Source organism: Odontesthes bonariensis, chromosome 12 (genome assembly GCF_027942865.1).
Source record: "Odontesthes bonariensis isolate fOdoBon6 chromosome 12, fOdoBon6.hap1, whole genome shotgun sequence".
Classification (NCBI taxonomy): Eukaryota; Metazoa; Chordata; class Actinopteri; order Atheriniformes; family Atherinopsidae; genus Odontesthes; species Odontesthes bonariensis.
The window spans coordinates 28,923,197-28,939,682 of NC_134517.1; the positions used below are offsets into that span (position 1 = coordinate 28,923,197).

The following is a 16,486-nucleotide window of genomic DNA, read 5'->3' on the forward strand; positions in this document are numbered from 1 at the left end:
GAGATAATGAAAATTATTTAATTTGTTGTTGGGAGTGCAGACTGTAACCTACATTTTGAATACTTTTTTTTATTTATTATTATTACTTTTTTAATTATTATTTATATGTGTTTATTTACTTGTTTATTTTTATTATTTTCATTATTTAATATTCATTGCACAGTAATTTGCTGTCTAATTACTGCGGTTTATTGTATCTTTTTTAATCATTTAATTATTATTTTCTTTACTGCCATATGTTTTGGATGTTTAAATTGTTGGATGTTGCTATATTAACATGAAAAACCAATAAATATATGTTTAAAAAAAAAAAAAAAGATTCTCCAATCCCACAATGCAATAAAATCTATTTGTAGTTACTTGATTTCGTCAAAGAAATATTTCTGTGGATAAAGAAACACAATAATACTTATTTCTTGGACTTTTATTGATCTAATTTGTTATTTCATGAATTATCGTGGCATGAACATAAAATCCCCACTTTTATTTATCTGACTTTTTTTGTTGTTGTTTTGTTGGTGGAAAACTTTTACTTATTTATTATTTCAGTGTGTGAATTTGACATTTTAAATGGGAAGTTTTTCTTTTTCACCCACTTTCATTAAATTAAACTTAATAATAACAGAGTATCTACTCGCAATAAAACAGGGGAAACCTATGTTTCTGAGTTTCATATGGTATAATTATCATCTTAAAACAAAATAATATGGTAAAAACTAATAGGTGAACAAGTAAAGTTAGAAAAAAATCATCCTTGTCACAGGGATAAAACCTAAGAAATGATTTTGTGCGCATTCCTTTAAAAACAAGACAGAGTTTCACCCACTTTCATTAAATTAAATCTAATAATAAGAGTATCTACTCGCAATAAAACAGAGTAAACCTATGTTTCTGAGTTCCATATGGTATAATTATCATCTTAAAACAAAATAATATGGTGAAAATTAATAGGTGAACAAATAAAGTTCTTGTCACAGAGATAAAAACATAAGAAATGATTTTGTGCGCGTTCCTTTAAAAATAAGACAGAGTGAGAGCTCTTCGTTTTATTGTCGTCTCTTCCGCATTTCACAAACTTTCCCTTCCGCCAGTTCCGGAGAGATTCGCTGGCCCTTCAGTCATTGGATGTTCAGCTGACACAGTGCTAATGAGCTCCTTGTGACAGATGCCACAAAGAGGCCACGATTTGTTGTGGATCAGTTTAGTTAATGATTCATGGGATTGGAAAGACAATGCCTGAACAGGCCTCAAAGTTCTGGGTCAATTGTGCATTTTACATCCTTTCCTGTTGTGTCAGACATGCCAAACCGGTGCAGATTATCAGCTTTACACTGTTGAAATTAGATGATTAAAGTTGAGAACACAGACTATTTTAAGACCGTAGAGAATGCTAGCAAACCACATAGACCAGAGTCAGATTTCCTGATATGAAATCTAGCGCCAAAATGAGTGTGTTCACTGCTGTCTGGCTGAAAATGACCCAAAGAGAGCTGCTGAACAACCCTCTGAATTTAAACATACTTTCATACTTAAAAACTCTACATTTTAAAGGAATCTGCTTGAACTGTTGAGCAAACTTCAGAAAGATGTGTCTTTATTCAAAATAATTAAGTTAAAGGCATGGTAATGCTATCAGTATATGTGGATAAACTGTCATTAAGACACGAGCAAATTATGCATGATACCATTAGTGGCTAACTTATTGATTGGGCTCCTATATTGCACTGATCACCAGTCCCAGCGTGCACCTCGTGCACTGGTTGTGTTGTGTTTTGTCTCTGAGATGCAGCGTCCCTGATCAAACTGCACTGACAAACATAAAAAAACCAACGTATTTTTGCGAGTAAACCATGTCAATTCAATCTGAATGTGACATGCTGATGAGGTGACAGCCCAGAAATAGCCTTATCCTATCTTGTACTTTTAATATGAATGAGGAAGATAAGGAAAAATCAAATGTTTACAAGCTTAAATGAAGGAAAAACATCAGGTGATGCCTGCTGGTTACCTTCAACAGTTTGTCTGGACTCAACAACATACAACAGATTTGACTATTTTTGTGTGATAAATGCATCAATTATCCAAAGAATTATCAAGTGCTACCTTAGTTACTCATTGTAAGTAGCGCACTGACGTTAAAGGGACATTATGTAATTTCTTCCCCCATCTAGTGGTGCAATTTTATTTTGCAAAGTCGAATGAATTTGCTCTCTAGCGCCTCGCGTTTCCAAATGAGCATTGCAACTTCTTGAACTACGGCAGGCGGTATGTGTCAAGATTCAAGAAGCTATAGCTTCAGACTCAAGGTCCATACAAACAAAAAGAAATCAAGATACACAGTACAAAGGATTACATAACACACATACAACAACACTATAAATACAGATGACAGATAACATGGCAGATAACATAAGTTGACATAGCCTTTGGTGTGCAAATCATATACCGGGAGTTACCGGAAGTGACGTCGATGCAGCGGTAGCGTTAGCAGCAGTGTGTAGTTGCTATCTGGATGTTCTTTTAAATAAACTCCCGGTAAACTTACAAACTTTCTAACGCCTTGTTTTGTGAGTTAAGAGCCTATGTGTACTACGGCAGAAGTTTGGTAACAATCAATGCATTATTAGTGGGATAATTTACAAGATAAAATCTATTTACCATTAGCGCCGGTAATAAGCCATTCGGCGGACGTGACGTCAAAATGACGTTATTTCCGCTTGCAGGCCTGGCGTTGGGGAAAAGGCGATTCGAAGTGCTTTATGTCCCTTTCGGCACTTCGTCGTTTTTCATAGACCGGAAGGACATGGCAGCCTCCATAGAGCTTGCCCGCTCTATGTAGACTAATTTATGAATGAATATGTTGATTTGAGCTAATAAATGACTTAATTTATTACATAGTGTCCCTTTAAGGTTTCTTTAATTGAGCTACAGTGTGTGTTAGTGTGCAGGGTGTAGTGACACCTAGTGGCACAAACTGTAAACTGCAACCAGCTGAAAACCCTCCTCTGTTCTGAAAATGCAAAAGCCCCACTCTGAGGCCAGTGTTTGGTTTGTCCTGTTTGTGTCATTGTCTATAAACTGCTTGTTCTGATCCAGCTGTGTTGTTTTCATGAAGTTCTACCTCTGCAGAAAAGCAGTTGTGAGGCAGGTGATGATGGCCCTGTAGCTCAGAGTAGGGTTTGCATGTTCTCGTCATGTCTGAATGGGTATTCTGTGGTTATTCTGGCTTCCATCCCTCCCCCAAATCCAGACACAAGTGCTCAATTATCTGGTGGTTCTCCATAGATTAACTAATTAATTGTATCCACGTTGTACCCCTCTTGCCCTGCATGTGACTCCTAGGATTTGTGTAGAAAATGTATGAATGAAAACATAGTAATGATTATTATTATTATTATTCCATTTCTGCCAAAACTTAGTGGACTTTTAGCATCATCTTTACATTTTAGGAGTACATGTTATAGCCTGTTGATGGAATGATGATTTTAACAGTCATTTTCAAAGTATTTCTAAAAAGCAAAAGTGAGTAAAAGTTTGATATTTTCACGTTTTATGTGAATGAAATTTACCAGATAGGCTTCCATAAGGTGACACAAACGCTGTGTCTGTGCGCGTGTGTGTTTGTGCGCGTGTGCGTGTGTGTGACCAGTGACCACCACCTGTTTGGTTTCGCTCTGAGCAGCTACAAATGGAATCCTGCGCTCCAACTCCTTATATGGTCATGTTGAGCCCTCAACAGGAAGTTGGTGTCACGTTTATTATTGTCGTACCGATAAAGCGTCAGTTCCCAGTCTTTTAATCAATTATCACCTCGCTCTTGCGTCATATAAAAAACAAAAACAATTGTTTCGGTGTTATGATTAACTTTTAAATACATTATCTGGTTGTGTTTTCGCGCTGAAAGCAGTGTGTGCTTATTTGAAGCGGTCGTATATGTCCTAGTTTCTGCCGGAACCGCTCCCCCAGCGGTCCTTCTGTTTCCGTGTCTGAGAGGAGAGCAGTGGTGTGATTTCAAGGGACTTTAATTTGCCAAAATGCAGGTAAGTACAACGTTGTTACGTCTTTAAAATGTAATGGCTCACCGTCGGTGAATGATGGAGGCCTACTGTGTGACATTTTACCGACTTTTGAAAGCAGAGTTTTTATACCGAGTTAGCAATGTAGCAGCTGGGCGTATCAACTCTTTTTGATTTCCTCTTTGCCATTTTCAGTGATGTTTTTTTTTTTGTCTTGAACATGTAAACGCTGACATGACATCAGCTGATACGGAAGCTGAATATAGGGGTTGAGTTTATGCTTTTGTTTTCTTACAAGGACCCAAACGAAGACACAGAGTGGAATGATATCCTGAGGAAGAAAGGCATTCTTCCTCCCAAAGAGGTTCCTAAAGAGGAGGAAGAAGAGGAACTGGCCCTCCAGCAGCAGTCTGTCGGTAAGAGAGACACAGAGTTTGATATCTTAACATTTCAAATTAGTTTATGTTTGACCCCATTGGGCCAACGGTGTCATCCTTTGGTGACGTGTTGTTTTTCTGAGCAGTTAAAACCTATGAGAGCATGACTTTGGAGGAGCTGGAGGAGAATGAAGACGAGTTCAGTGAGGATGACGAGGCGGCCATTGAGATGTACAAGTAAGCAGATGACTTTCAGGGCTGTGTTGAGCTTTTGAAAATTTAGATTCGTCCCAGATTTCATCACAAAGATTCGGTTGTGTCGGAAACCATCTAACATCCCACCTGAAATGTTAAGTGGCTTTCCCATCACAAAGCTTCTCTGGATGAAACAAACTGCGGGTTGAGATCCTCGTTACTTTCAGCGTAATGATGTGAGCTGCGTCTCCTTCCAGGCAGAAGCGCCTCGCAGAGTGGAAGGCGACTCAGATGAAGAACATCTTCGGGGAGTTGGGGGAAATATCCGGGCAGGACTACGTCAAGGAGGTCAACAAGGCCGGAGACGGCATCTGGGTGGTGCTGCACCTCTACAAACAGGGGTAAAGTTTTCCAACGTGGTTTTTTTTGTAGTTTATGAGTGAGTTTACATTTAAAATAAATTATTAGTTGCAGGTTTTTAAGCACCGAAGCAGAAAATAGTGTTTGAGCTGCAACATACTGTATAAAAGTTTTAATCCTTAAACACTTCTCATCAACCTAAATTCAGTAACAGGATCATTCGAAAGGCAAAACGATCGTGATACTCTGCCATTCGTGCAAAAACATCTGGATCCAGCTGCTCACATATGACTGTTTGTTTCTCCTGCTTCTTTAATCTTTTTACTTAAATATGAAGGTTAAACAAGTAAGAAACTCAAAGCAATTACTTCTTTGTTCATTGAGCAAGAGAGAAGATTCAAGATAGTTTAATTTGTCACATACACAATCATACACAGTACAATGTGCAGTGAAATTCTTCCTTGTCCTGCTACCAATAAAAAGATGATTAAAATTAAATATGAATAAAAATGAATGAAAAATATAAAATAAGAATAAAAGAAAATGTATAAGGTATCTGAAATGTACAGTAGTAACAGTATAACGGATAGAAGTGGAGTCCAGTTCACTGTTCAGCAGACGGATGGCCTTGGGAAATAAACTTTTCCTCATCCTCTCAGTGCTGGTTCTGAATACAGTGAGCACATTTAGAAAAAAATGTAACTGTTGTATCAGTCTAATCAAAACTGGACTTTGAAATGTGTTTAAACTTGTTTGACAGAAATCATGTAAAACCAAACTCCTCAAAACTAGAGGAACACATCCTGGTGATGTGTTTGTGTCTGAGTCCTCCACACATCTCTTCATGAATACATTCAACTAGACTTAAACAAGTCCTCCACTTAAAGCAATACTATGTAACATTTCTACCAAAAAATTGTGCGGCTAGAATGAGTTTTAATATTACGATTGGCCTGTCTCCTATGCCCTTCGGGGGTCTGAGTTGGAATAACTGCGCTCTGTAACTTTGCTGGACCGGCCCGGGAGCTGAGCGGAAGTACTTCGACTTGCTTTCTGGCACACCTACCGCAAAAACAAATAGACCCCTCTCACGCTCCCAGGTATAAGGCTAAGCTAGCGCAACATTGTCAGTACGATCGTCATGGCAGAGGCACCGAAGAAACAGAAGAAGACGTTGACTGATGAAACAAGGAAGAGAAAGAGACAGGCCGACAAAGCAAGAGACCAGACTAGCTCTCGGAACAGCCTGTAGGGGGAGCTCCATAATGGGCTTTTTGAGAAGTTACATTGTATTGCTTTAATGCTCCAACGTTGCATCTTTTTGCATCTTTTTGTAAAACAATAAAGTGTTTATTCACACCAATAAAGCTGTCAGAAGGTTAAACAAGTGAGAAATTGTGATTGAAAAGACTTAAAGACTTATTAAGACTCATGAGCACTTAAAGGATTTCCAGACTGTTCCTTTCCTTTTAATAAAATCCTGGTTTTGGAACCATTAAAGTAAGTAAAGAAAAAGTAAGAAGCAGCAGAATGTCTTCAGTGTTTCCTCACACAGTCCACAGGGTCATTGGTGTTAAATGCGCCTCAGTAACTTGATTCTTCTCCTGGAAACTTTTCCAGTTTAATTCCCCAGTCAAGCTCAATTTCAATTTCATTTATTAACAGGACAGCGCATATTAACAACAATTAAGAACGACATATTAAAACAGTGTTAGTTCATAATAGAGAGAGCAACAATGATGTTAGGAAACTGTGAGATACAAGTAGAAGTAGTTCTGAGGATCAGCATAGCTATTCTTTAAGCACACGTAGCAGCAGCAAAGCGTTTAAGAAAAGCATAAAATCATCACTGAGTATCAAGCACTGATAAAACTTGAAGCTGTAATGTTGGCTTGACTCAACTGTTTGTGTAACTGTATGAATGAGACTGAAAAAAAGTTTGTTTCTACATTTTGTATAAACAAACATCCTTTTGCTTAAAATGAGGAAATTTAGCTGCTGTAGGTGAATTTCTAAGAAGTTATCCTGATATTCTATACAAAAGAAGCCTTTAAAAAGTCACTAAAAAATAACGTGCATGAAGGTAAAGTTGTGTATTGAATCCATTTATATTAAAAACAACACCCGCTACACTTTGAAAAGTTTTTGTCCATCAGTCTTTCTCTCACTAACTGCTGTGTGTGACGTTCTCTCTCTGCTCGTCTCTCATGCCAGCATCCCTCTGTGCACCCTCATCAACCAGCACCTCGGCACACTGGCCAGGAAATTCCCTCAGACCAAGTTCCTCAAGTCCATCTCCACCACCTGCATCCCCAACTACCCCGACCGCAACCTGCCCACCATCTTCGTGTACTTCGAGGGGGAGATGAAGGGCCAGTTCATCGGCCCGCTGGTGTTCGGGGGCATGAATCTCAAAGCTGATGGTGAGTGTAGACTTTGGCTTAACAACAATTAGCTCATTTAAATCTTTAGGGCTTTGACTTCTCTTTTAGCACAAAACTGTCTTCTTCTTAACTGAGATCCAGCAGAGCCTCAATCGTCTCTCAGTGGATGTAGGGTTTTATTTGGGGTCCATTTACAATTAAATATCTTCAACATATTCAGGCTAACTTCAGGTCTAACTAGAGATCTCGCTAAGCTGCATTGCAACGCTAGTTATCCAACAATGGATATTATTATTATATTCATTAAACTGAAGCTACGTGAAAGTCTAAAAACTGGGACTCTGCCGGCTGGTTCTGTGTTTGTTTACGCAGCAGTGAGCACCGTAACATGTAAAAAGTGCTGATAACGACTCAGACATTATCTGTTTGCTTCTCCAGTTGCCATGTCAACAAAGGTGAATTCGGGGCATTTTCTGCTGTCGGATCGAGTAAATAACGGCGCACAGTCTGAGCCAAAAGCTCCTGTTTTCCAGTCCCCACATAAATAAAGCCTTCACACTGGAAGGTGTTTCCCAAAAACTTTGGTTTCAGTTCCCAGTTGTGTGTGGACAGCAGCTGCAGAATCTGAAGTTATCAAAATACTGATGTTTCAGTTTTATTCTGTCAGATGGAGCCACATGAAAACAAATGGATAAGATCCGGGGGTCACCTGGGCTATTGGTTATAGATCCAAAAGAACTAATCAGGAACAAACATTAGGCTAATCATCCTCTGTTTAATGGGGATATGAAGACGAGCTGTGAGAGACTCTTCCTGTCCACACAGTGGTGTCGGTTTTTATTTTTCCATTTTGGGAAAGAGCCGACCGACTGGGAGGCTGTGTCGCACTCTTCTCAGCTTAAGTTGCCGTAGTGATGCAGCCTGATGGCGTGAACCAGCTTCATGGTCCAGGCCCCATCCTGTTCGTGGGAGAATAGCTCGTTGCTCCATGTTTGGTCAGTCTGGCTGCAACGTGATGTATTTGGACGACTGAAAACTTTTTGTATCTGTTATCCTGGAAACACGTGTCAGACACCACGTTTGCTTCAAAGCGAGGAGGCTCATGGGTCGCATGGGTGAAAATGTGGAGGTCCAACACTCAGGATTTCTTTAATAAGTACGCGTCAGCAGTGTGAGGATGAGACTTTAATTCTCCTGAGTCATGTTCATATGCAGAGAAAACCAGTGTGTAAATGCACATTTACATTTGTTGTGATTTAAAAGGATAGTTTGCCTCTTTTGACACGAAGCTGTATGACATCCCATATTAGCAATATCATTTATGAACATTTTCTTACCCCCTGCTGCGTCCTGTGAGCCGAGTTCCAGCCTCGTTTTGGCGTTGACGAAGGTAGTCCGGCTAGTTGGCTGGGGTTTAAAAAATAAAGCGTTTTGCTTCTCAAAACAATATGCGTTCAACAGAGTAATACATTTGCATCACAAAATCGTTCAACAGAAAAAGTCAGACCTCACAATCGCTTGGTCCTATTTTCTCTCCCTTCGTATCACTGCCTGCTGCCGCCTGCCGACAGCCGCGCCTGTTACGGTGTTTGCTGCTCGGTCTGCACTTCGGTCTACACAGCAGGCAGTGATACGAAGGGAGAGAAAATAGGGCCAAGCGATTGTGAGGTCTGACTTTTTCCTGGACAACGATTTTGTGATGCAAATGTATTACTCTTTTGGACGCATATTGTTTTGAGAAGCAAAACGCTTTAATTTTTAAGCCCCAGCCAACTAGCCGGACTACCTTCGTCAACACCAAAACTCAGCTGGAACTCGGCTCACAGGACGCAGCAGGGGGTAAGAAAATGTTCATAAATGATGTTGCTAATATGGGATGTCATACAGCTTCATGTCAAAAGAGGCGAACTATCCCTCATGTGAGGATTTGTGGTTTCAAACGTTCATTTTACACCCATTCATCAAAAACGAGTGTTTTCTTGGTCCTCTGAATTCAGTTTTTGGGCGATTTTATTTTATTTATTTATTTATTTATTTATTTATTTTTTCTTTTGGAGCTTAAGTTTGTCACGAAGTCGAACTCTTATTTGGTCGTCGACGGTTGAGAATGCAGCGTTTTTTATATCTCTAGATTTTTCATCGGTGTGTTTGTAATTTTGTCCCGTGTGATGACCCATCCAGAGCTGGAGTGGAGGTTATCGGAAACCGGGGCGGTGAAGACGGACCTGGAGGAAAACCCCAAGAAAAAAATCGAAGACAAGTTGATGTCGTCGATCAGAAGTTCTCTTCCCACACGAAAGGACAGTGACTCTGAAGACGAGGACGATTAAAGAATGAATGAATAAAGGCCCAGAGACCGTGCAGCCGCTACGTGGAAGCACTCAGACAGAGGGGAGGGGGGGGGGCGGCATCTCCTCCATCAGCATGTACGTGTCATGTTCTAATCATGTTGGAGCTCCCGGGCCGCTCAGCTGGAGGGAAGTGAACACAGCACCACCCCGTTGAACCACTCGCTCTCCTCATTGTTTTCAGTGAGGAGAAAAAAGACACAACAGTCACTCTTTTGTAATTTCAATAAACATCAAACCATCAAAGACAAAATTTTTACTTTTTTATTACGTTACATGGTCGTTATGTCACAGAATGTACATGTACTTTTAAGCCTGCTTCAATTAAAGGTGCCACAATAATCGGTGTTATACATGCTCCTTTTTTATCACGTCGCTGCTCGTCTGAAAGACGTTTTGTTTGTGTCTCATGTCGCCAGGCGACACGTCGAATTTGTTTCCCCCAACAGATCCCGTCCGGTTGCATCCAGCTGCAGACGTTTGGAAGTGTGACGGCACCCGACAGCCACCGCGGTGCAGTTCGTGTAAATTTATTTTCTGCTCATAAAAAAGTTGTTTGTATCGGGAGAGACGAGCCGGAGACGCCGCTTCTGCTCGGAATCGGTCCAGAGGTGGAGCTGCTGCTCCTCTTCCTTTGGTGTCATTTGATTCGTCCCTTTTTGTAGATTTTTCTTTTACAACATCCCCTCCGGCAGACCTCGAATCTTCTGTTTGATTAGCGAGAGAGAGACAGAGGCGAAAAGAAAAGTCACGAACAAGAATAGTGATGCGGGCTCCTTGTTAATCACTGATCCATCACTGCTTCTTTACCTCAAAAGGTTAAGTATTTACAGGTGGGAGAGAAATGATGGATTTGTTCTGGGTTAAAGGATCATTTGGATTTATAGGGTGAAAAACTCAACCCTTTTGTATATATCGAGCAGACCGGATGCAGTTGATGCAGCCAGCCTTTATAAAAGCTATCCTCACAGTTTTCTTTTGTAAATGTAAATTTATTTTATTTATACAGCCCTTTACAAACAATCGATTATGGTGTAACCAAAGTGCTTTACAGCGGGTAATAAATAAAGAGAAGAATAAGTAAAAACAATAAAAGAACAGTGAAAGCAATAAAATACAACAAAATCAAATAAGATAAAATAAGATAAAAGTTTCATCATGCTACTGGGTATTAAAAGCAATCCTAAATAAGTAGGTTTTTAGCCTAGATCTGAAGAGGCCCATGTCAGAAATAAGACGCAGCTGGACGGGGGGCTTATTCCAGAGCCTGGGGGCAGCTTTGGGAAAAGGCTCGCTCACCCCAGGGTTTGTATTCTGACCTGGACACTTCCAGCAGAAACTGATCTGTTGACCTCAGAGCTCTACCAGGACTGTTAAAAGCTCAGATAAATACGACGGGGCGAGGCCGTTAAGAGCTTTAAAAACCAACATTAAAAGTTTAAAATCAGTTCTATAAAGGACAGGAAGCCAATGGAGGGAGTTAAGAACAGGAGTGATGTGCACACGTCTGTTGGTGTTGGTTAAAGACGGGCAGCAGCGTTCTGCACCAGCTGATGGCTTTCTCAAGGTCATGACCACTTAAAAACATTTTAACTTTGGCCAGGAGACGCAGCTGGAAAAAACTAGTCCTGACGACATTGTTGATTTGTCCAACCTCAGATCAAAGGTCAAAGGTCACACCCAGATTTCAGACGGTTGAACTAAGCTTTGAAGACGAGGTGCCAAAGCCGGCCGTCACAGTGTCCCCAAACACAATGAGTTCAGTTCTGTCATCATTTAAATGAAGAACATTTTGGGCCAACCATTGCTTAATATCAGCAATATAATTAAATGTATTGCTGATATTAATCTTTTGAACGAGACTTTGGCAAAAGATGTCAAATAATCCGTCAAACGCTGGATTTATTTCACCAAATGAAGCCAGCTGAGAGCAAGTTCACTGATCTAAAACGTGCTGAAAGATTAAACTTTGAATCAGAGTTCAGGTGACTTTTGATCATGTGATTCAGGTGATTTCAGTAGCAGCCTTTTTGTGCTGCGGTTTCAAACCCACGCCGATGGTTAAAAATCGTGTTTTCTCATCTAAAATCAACACAGTTAAAGGCCTGAGTGTTCTTATGTGTTCAGGGTTTTCTCACCAAAAGTATGACCTTCTTTCTCCTCTGCGAGAGTTTGGGTGAAAGTCGCATCAGAGGGTGAACTGAGTGAGACTGAAGGAGGAAGACGGGGGTTAGTTTGATGCAGTTTATACTGTTCTTCAGTTTGTACAACAAAGGGCACACAGACCAGTAGAGTATATATAACGACTGACAACACGCAAATAATCAAAAGTGGCCAATTTTACCAAACTTCAAGCATAAAATTGTCTCAGGTTCTCTTTAGCTTCATTTACCAATTAACAGATTTTTAAAAAAAAAGAAGCTTAGAAGTCTTATGAATCCAGTTACCATTTAAAATGACGAAAAAATGTAATTGAGACTCACATTTCATGAAATAATGAAACAGAACAAAGACACCCTTGGGTTTTGCTTTACCCACCTCTTGCTGTACGGCTCCGACAGAGTTGCGTGCTTTGGAGTAATGAAACAGGAACTGAAAGAAGGAGCAAATCTAATGTGAATGAGCCGCTGGTGGAAAAATTACCAGAAACAGAAGATGAAGAAGGCCGGGAGGGAAACCTACTCTTTTGAAAATATTCTGGACTTGTTCCTGTGGGGGAGGAAACACAATCTCAGGTTAGTAACAGAAATCACACGCACCCCCTTCTCCTGCTTTCATTGCTCTTCTGTTATTTTTAATAGGAAACAACATTATCTCCCACAGAATCCAAGAAGGCGGGTAATGACGCCGCCACTGTCGTCTCCGGCAGTTCGATTAGTTACGCACTCCTGGTGTTTAAAGGTAAATATTGGTTTTAAACCTGCTGTTTTCACAGGTTCGCTGTGAAAAAGGTCTTAAAAATAGAGCCGTTTGTGCCTGTTTTTACTTTCTTCAAACTGTCGAAGCACAAACATTGGACCCAGATACATCCAAACTGCTCCTTTTGAGTTAAAAACTCTTCTTTTCTCTTCTCAAATGAGCTCTTTAACAACTCATCTGACTGAACCACAGAGGAACAGGGCGATTGGAACAGAAACATCAGCAGGAGAAGGAATTCTAACCTTTCATCTGCTGCGTTTCTGCAGTAAACGAACAGCAACATGTTGTAGATCGACTCCAGCCGGGTGAGTCGTGTGTGATAAAGTCCGATTTTCTACCTACAAAACTCATTCCAGCATCATCCAAAGCTGCACATGTGACCTTCTGTTTTTTTTAAGATATGTTATGATTATATTATTCAACTGTGAGGCCGAGTCTCTGGAAGTGTGGAAAATCCTAATTCCGACTTGAAGAGGCAAGGCAATTTTATTTATAGAGCACAATTTGTACACAAGGTAATTCAAAGTGCTTTACAGCTACATAAAATCACAAGAAGGCAATAAAATCATTAAAAAAAAAATTTTTTTTTTAAATCATTAATTAATTCAAGAGTTGATCAGCATCATTAAAAGATGGAGTTCAGTTTCTGATCAAATCCCAGTTTCTAGAAGCTGTGCAGCTGATTCTCACAGCCTTCGAGGTGCCACAGAAGTGCTCTGTGATTCATTTCATTATCAGCACATATTCCTCACACAGACTGACCAACCAGAGGGTCCCTCAGCAGACTTTTAAGACTAAGGGATGATGGGACATGTGGTGCATCATTGTCTGAGACAGCTCACTGCTGATCAGTCACCTCTGATGTTTGCCTACCTCATTCTGGTCTCTCCACAGCACGTTGCTCAAATCGTCACTTTGGTCGTCTCGCACCTGCGGATAAACAACAAAATAAAGCAAAAAAAAAAAGCAAAAAATAAACCCTGCTGCACAGACTCACAAGATCAGTTTATTAAACCTTACTGTTGCTGCTAACTTAACTTAAAGCTGCTGCTTGCAATTCATATTTGGCCTAAAAGCATGCCGCAGATCAGTGGGATCCACCTTTAATAATTAATGTCCTTAATTATGGGTCATTTTTTTTTACTCCAAACCAATCATCTTGGCTCAATCATCACATGTGGGGAAAGTGGAGCGTGTGAGAAATGTCTCCGTTACGGAGCGATGGTTTGATTTGTGGATGAAAATGTTACCTTTCGTAACGCGATGCCATCCTCCCACTGATCAAACGGGCTGGCATCTGCACGGAGAGCACAAACACAAGGACGGGTTGATGCTCGATGCTGACTGTTTCTATCAGAGGATTCACTGTTTGTTTGTTTTATTCAGTCACACAGCAAACAACAAATGTGTTCAGTACAATCATAGCATTTTTTTAAGTGACTGAAAAGGCCTACAGGCTGAAGCGTAATGCTTATATTTAAGCCTGTCCTGTTCAACAACATTTAGCTACCCATCAACCTATATTTTTACAAATACTAAAGTAAGAAGAAAAACAATAGTAAAAAGAGAAAAGACAAAAAACAGAATTGCATCCAATAAAGTAAAAAAAAAATAGAAGAATAATGAAAAAAAATCATAAATAAACACAAAATCCTTCACAAATTATAAATACTCGTAGCCCTCAAAAATTGCTTTAGAAACCATCCTTTTGAAAACCAAAAAATGTACAATTTCTTACATTTATATTAGCATCATTCCATAATGAAACCCCAACAACAGATATGCATCTCCTTTTCATTTCTTTTTTGGCCTCTGTTGCAGTAATTTTGCATATTTCTCTTAAATTACACTTTGTTTCTTGAGATGAGAAAAACCTTTGTATGCTGACTGGGAGTAACTTTGATTTAGCTCGATACATTATTTGCATTATTTTGTAATATACCAGATCATTGAACTTCATAACATGTGATTTCATAAACAGTGGGGGAGTATGTGCATAGTAATCAACCTTATTAATAATCCGTATGGCTCGTTTTCTGTAGGAGAACTATTGCGTTAACAGTTGTTTTATATGTCGAGCCCCAGACTTCCACACAACATGATGTCTAAGGAAGTATAAGTGAGCAGTAAATAATATGTAAGGCCTTATAATTTAATATGTTTCTTGATTTGTACAGAATTGCTATGAGCTCTGCCACAACAATGATTTTTTTAAACAGTTGATTGTATTTTAATGTCCTGTGACGACAAAACCTTCATCTTGTTTGATCTTAAACTAAGAAAGAGTGTCAGTACGTTATCTTGACACTCATAAATAATACTCTTAAAACCAAACTGAATCATAAGATGATGGTGTCTATCTCAGAAAGTCTGAAGCTTGAAGGAGTAATTTAGCATCATGTGTTTTGCCTGACCCCCAGTGGTTACATTTCACAACCTTCTCCACTGATGTCCACATGTATTTTGTGCTTTAGCGCCACTGTTAGAGAGCAAAAACAATCAGGAAAGATGATTTTCAATCGGGTTTCTGCTTCTGCTTCTTGCTTATGACAGAACAGATTTTACACTGATGTATTCCCAAAAAAACTATAGAAGACTGTAGAGGATTTGATTCCTCCTGTTACATTAGAATATGTTTTTATGTAAAAGTTTTGCTTCTATAATACAGTTTATGTTGTTTTTTTTTACCTTTTGTTAACAACCACATGAGATGCCCCATTGAAATGTCATTAATTAGTCTCCATTTTCCCTACTTATACTGATATTTGGGAACTTAAATGACTTTGGTTATCATAATTTACTCATAAGAGCTTTTATCATGGCTGCTATTGTCCATTGGAGGAATCTGAGGCAGAATAATTGCTTTTTCCAAACCCTGAAGTTATCAGATTCATTTGAGATACAGAACAGTCAATAGAAGTGTGTCCTATTAAACCAAAGTCTTTACCAAAATTCCACTCAGGATTTTTGTCCCCATACAGAAAATGTTTCGACATCTCTGAGCTGGAAGAAATAACTTATTCATGCGTGGTGGGAAAGTTGAGTATCACTACAGTGGATAAGTAACGCGCTGCCGTGCATTACCAACCCAGAGTTTAATATGTTAACCATCTGTTCCTCATCTAAAGGCTTTCCGCTTCCAGTGCGGGGTGACTGGAGGCTGGAGCCTGCATCGGAGGTGCGTAACCGCCCCGTGGACAGGTGTCCAGCCCATCACAGCGCACCGTTTCCAAGACAAATGAATTCAAGCAGTAAAAGAGACGCTCTTTGTTTTAAAGTGGTTATTACTGAAAACATCCCTCTCACTGCTTCTATAATATTCCCGACATAAACAGTCCATTCGGCTTTATGAAACACAGATGGGTACCCACCTGTTGCGCTCCAACATCCAAAAAACCCGAAGAAACACAGAAGAAGAAGTTGGCGCACAGTTGGCAGGGTCATGTCTCTACTGTCCCCTTTGATCCGCTCACTCTCTGTGTCTGTGTGCGCTCGGTTCGGTTCGGCTTGGCTCGGCTCGGCTCGGCTCAGCTCGTCTGGTCTGACCACAGCGTTCTCCGCGGCAGCTTAAAAGCGCACAATTTATCAGGCTGCCAGGCATCCTCACGCGTGACCAATCACGTATCGATCCGGTCATCACCCGCGTGCGCAACTCTTAACGCACCTTCCACACGCACTCCCTAAACACACACGCACGCAGTAACACTAGATCACTTTGGATACTGATCACTGGAAATATGTGGCTGATGTAAAGGAGGCTGCGCGCTTACGTCAGGGTGTTCACTTGGACATGACTGTTGTGCCTCAGCTTTAATATCCATGATGAAACAAAGCTTACTGGTACAATTCAAGCCTATTACACTCCAGTTAATTGTAATGCAAACTGA

The 16,486-nt window shown here is 40.0% G+C and overlaps 2 protein-coding genes across 2 annotated transcripts; one reads left to right on the plus strand and one right to left on the minus strand.

Moving 5' to 3' along the window:
* The first annotated feature begins 3,955 nt into the window (after positions 1–3,955).
* Positions 3,956–10,022, plus strand: pdcl3 (phosducin-like 3). The gene is made up of 6 exons (XM_075479998.1): positions 3,956–4,040; positions 4,315–4,432; positions 4,540–4,630; positions 4,846–4,989; positions 7,163–7,371; positions 9,514–10,022. Exons 1-6 carry the CDS (start codon positions 4,035–4,037, stop codon positions 9,660–9,662), a joined length of 717 nt encoding a protein of 238 aa, XP_075336113.1. The 5' UTR covers positions 3,956–4,034; the 3' UTR covers positions 9,663–10,022.
* Positions 9,931–16,267, minus strand: nms (neuromedin S). The gene is made up of 7 exons (XM_075479999.1): positions 15,971–16,267; positions 13,850–13,896; positions 13,473–13,529; positions 12,363–12,389; positions 12,219–12,272; positions 11,819–11,890; positions 9,931–10,387 (listed from the first exon to the last, which is right to left on the minus strand). The coding sequence occupies exons 1-7, from the start codon at positions 16,041–16,043 to the stop codon at positions 10,355–10,357; spliced, it is 363 nt and encodes a 120-aa protein (XP_075336114.1). The 5' UTR covers positions 16,044–16,267; the 3' UTR covers positions 9,931–10,354.
* Positions 16,268–16,486: the final 219 nt, after the last annotated feature.

Bases quoted from the DNA above. Each gene is read 5' to 3' on its own strand.
- pdcl3 (XM_075479998.1), top strand. The intron at 4,433-4,539 runs GTAAGAGAGACA...TTTTCTGAGCAG, and splicing joins CCTCCAGCAGCAGTCTGTCG to TTAAAACCTATGAGAGCATG. The intron at 4,631-4,845 runs GTAAGCAGATGA...GTCTCCTTCCAG, and splicing joins GCGGCCATTGAGATGTACAA to GCAGAAGCGCCTCGCAGAGT.
- nms (XM_075479999.1), bottom strand. From the start codon at position 16,043: ATGACCCTGCCAACTGTGCGCCAACTTCTTCTTCTGTGTTTCTTCGGG. The intron at 11,891-12,218 runs GTGGGTAAAGCA...TTCCTCCTTCAG, and splicing joins TCGGAGCCGTACAGCAAGAG to TCTCACTCAGTTCACCCTCT. The intron at 10,388-11,818 runs GTGAGAAAACCC...CTAATCAAACAG, and splicing joins GAAAGAAGGTCATACTTTTG to AAGATTCGAGGTCTGCCGGA.